Here is a 2,154-nt window from a genome sequence, read left to right on the forward strand (position 1 = left end):
GTGTGTGCTGTCTACTTAGTAATAAGAGAACCCTAGCAACAGAATGCCACTAGAAAGCGATACTATTAAAGCCCAAGTGCTAGAACAAAGGCAAGAGAGCCTAGGCCCAGAGGCTCAGATCGACAGGGAAATGGACAGAGAGGACCCCTACCCAGCCACTCCTACCCAACAACCAGCCAGCCAAGAGAGCGTCTTTGAAATCCCAATCCTACCACCAAAAAAGCGCCAAGCCAACTTCTCGCCAGAGGCTGCCTATAGAGGCAGAAACCCCTTCTAGAACTCCTCTACCCCAAAACCAACTGCCAAGAACTTGGAGCAGGCCATCTACTAGGCGAGAGACCTGATTCTCTAAGCGTCAGCTATGGCTAAATCTCATGTGGCCTAAGATAAGCTCCTAGAGTTACTAGACGTCTTTAGAGACTACACTAAGAAAGGTAGAGTAGTAAACTAGTTTGCTAACAAACTGTCTGCTAAACTTGCCTATCACTTAGCTACTCTTGCAAACGCCTCCTAATAGGCAACAAAAATAGTAAAGAAGGCTACAACTGTAGCTATAATAGTAGCTCCTACTCCTTCCTAACCAACTTAAAAGCCCTAGGCCTTATACGCTACAATCGCAGCTAAGAACATAACAAGCCAGCCCTGGATAACAGTACAGCTAAGGAAGAAAGCTAACCTAAAGAAGCTAGCCGCTTATTACTATATGCTTCTAACGCTAGAAGAAGGCTAGTTAACTAGCCCGCTAATAGTTAGGAATAAAATTAATTAAGCTTTCTAGAAGGCAGGCATAACAGCCCTTGTTATTAAAGAGGTGTTAGTTAGCAGAAAGAACAACCTTATTATTACAACAACTAAAGGATACTCTAGCAAATTTCTACTATAGCAAATTAACACCTAGTAAAACTAACTTTAAGTTAAAAAGGCCTAACTAATTAAAGCCTGGACTAAGGTAGTAGTCTATAGAGTGCTAACAACGTTTGAAGGAGCTGAATCGCTCTAGGTCCTCCACAACGAGATCCTAACCTACAACAAAGGACAAACTATTATTGGCAACCCCTACTAGTTAACAAAGAACTAGAAGAGCAAGCAGACTAGCTCTATAGTAGTTGCCTTTAAGATAGAAGAGGAAGCTAAGAAGATAGGCAGTAGGATTACAATCCTGGGCCAGTCTCTCTAAACTAAGAAATACAGGTCTACGCCACCTACAACGTAGTGCTCTAACTGCCAAGCCTTTAGCTATAACGCAAGTAGGTGCTAAAACTAAGCAGCATGCTAGCTGTGCGTAGAAAGCCACACAACTGCTTAGCACAACTGCTCAAGCTATAGCATAAAAGGAAAGCCATATAGACACACTCTCCCTAAGTGCTATAACTGCAAAAAGCCCTACTTCGCTAATAGCAAAGACTGCGAGATCCTTCTAGCTATAACAAAGAGAGGCCCTTAGCAGCTATCTCTATGTTAGAGAACATTAAGATTCTACAAGTGAACCTAAACAAGAGCCTACACGCTACAGAGTTAACGCTACAACTAGTAGTTAAGCTTAAAGTTGATATTATTGCAGTCTAAAAGCCATAGATTGCCCTATTAAGCAACAACAACTACTTAGCAGCTAGGTTAGTTGCCTACTAAGCATTTACCCAGCTGCTCCCACTAGCAGATAACAGTCTCCGCCCAAGGGTTCTATTTTATATATTGAGAACAGCAAAGGCAGAGACATCTCTACTAGAGGGACTAGCAGCTGACCTAGACGCTATAGCAGTAGTTGTTAAAGGGCAGAGCTTTAAGTTTAATATTGTAAACGTGTACAACAAAAAAAGTCTACTAGGGACTAAGACGTTCCTAAGAGTCCTTCTAAGCACTAGGCTACTAGCAGCAATAGTACTAGCTATTAACGCTAATAAGTATCACCTCTAGTGGGATCCGCTATACCTAACTACTAGCTAAGGCGCTTAAGAGCTAGCCGACTGGATAGAGGACTAAAACCTAAGCCTACTCAACACCCTAGGTGCTAGGACCTTCTTTAGGCCGCACCTATTAAGAGAGCTAGTATTAGACCTATCACTTGCCACGCTAGACATAGCTAATAAAGTTAAAGACTGGCAAGTTATAACAGAAACTAGCTTAGACCACTACAGACTGCTCTTCTCTATCTAA

General features: G+C 42.2%; 2 protein-coding genes across 2 annotated transcripts; both read left to right on the forward strand.

Annotated features, from left to right (window-relative positions):
* Positions 1 to 43: 43 nt before the first annotated feature.
* Positions 44 to 331, forward strand: SETTUDRAFT_25843 (uncharacterized protein; the record flags this gene model as incomplete). Its single annotated transcript, XM_008024194.1, has 2 exons — positions 44 to 190; positions 278 to 331. 2 exons carry the CDS (start codon positions 44 to 46, stop codon positions 329 to 331), a joined length of 201 nt encoding a protein of 66 aa, XP_008022385.1.
* A 1,649-nt stretch (positions 332 to 1,980) lies between these two features.
* Positions 1,981 to 2,154, forward strand: SETTUDRAFT_103956 (uncharacterized protein; the record flags this gene model as incomplete). Its single annotated transcript, XM_008024333.1, has 1 exon — positions 1,981 to 2,154. A coding segment is annotated over one exon (174 nt), but the record flags the coding sequence as incomplete, so codon positions are not given.

Source organism: Exserohilum turcica (genome assembly GCF_000359705.1).
Source record: "Exserohilum turcica Et28A unplaced genomic scaffold SETTUscaffold_12, whole genome shotgun sequence".
NCBI classification, from domain to species: Eukaryota; Fungi; Ascomycota; class Dothideomycetes; order Pleosporales; family Pleosporaceae; genus Exserohilum; species Exserohilum turcicum.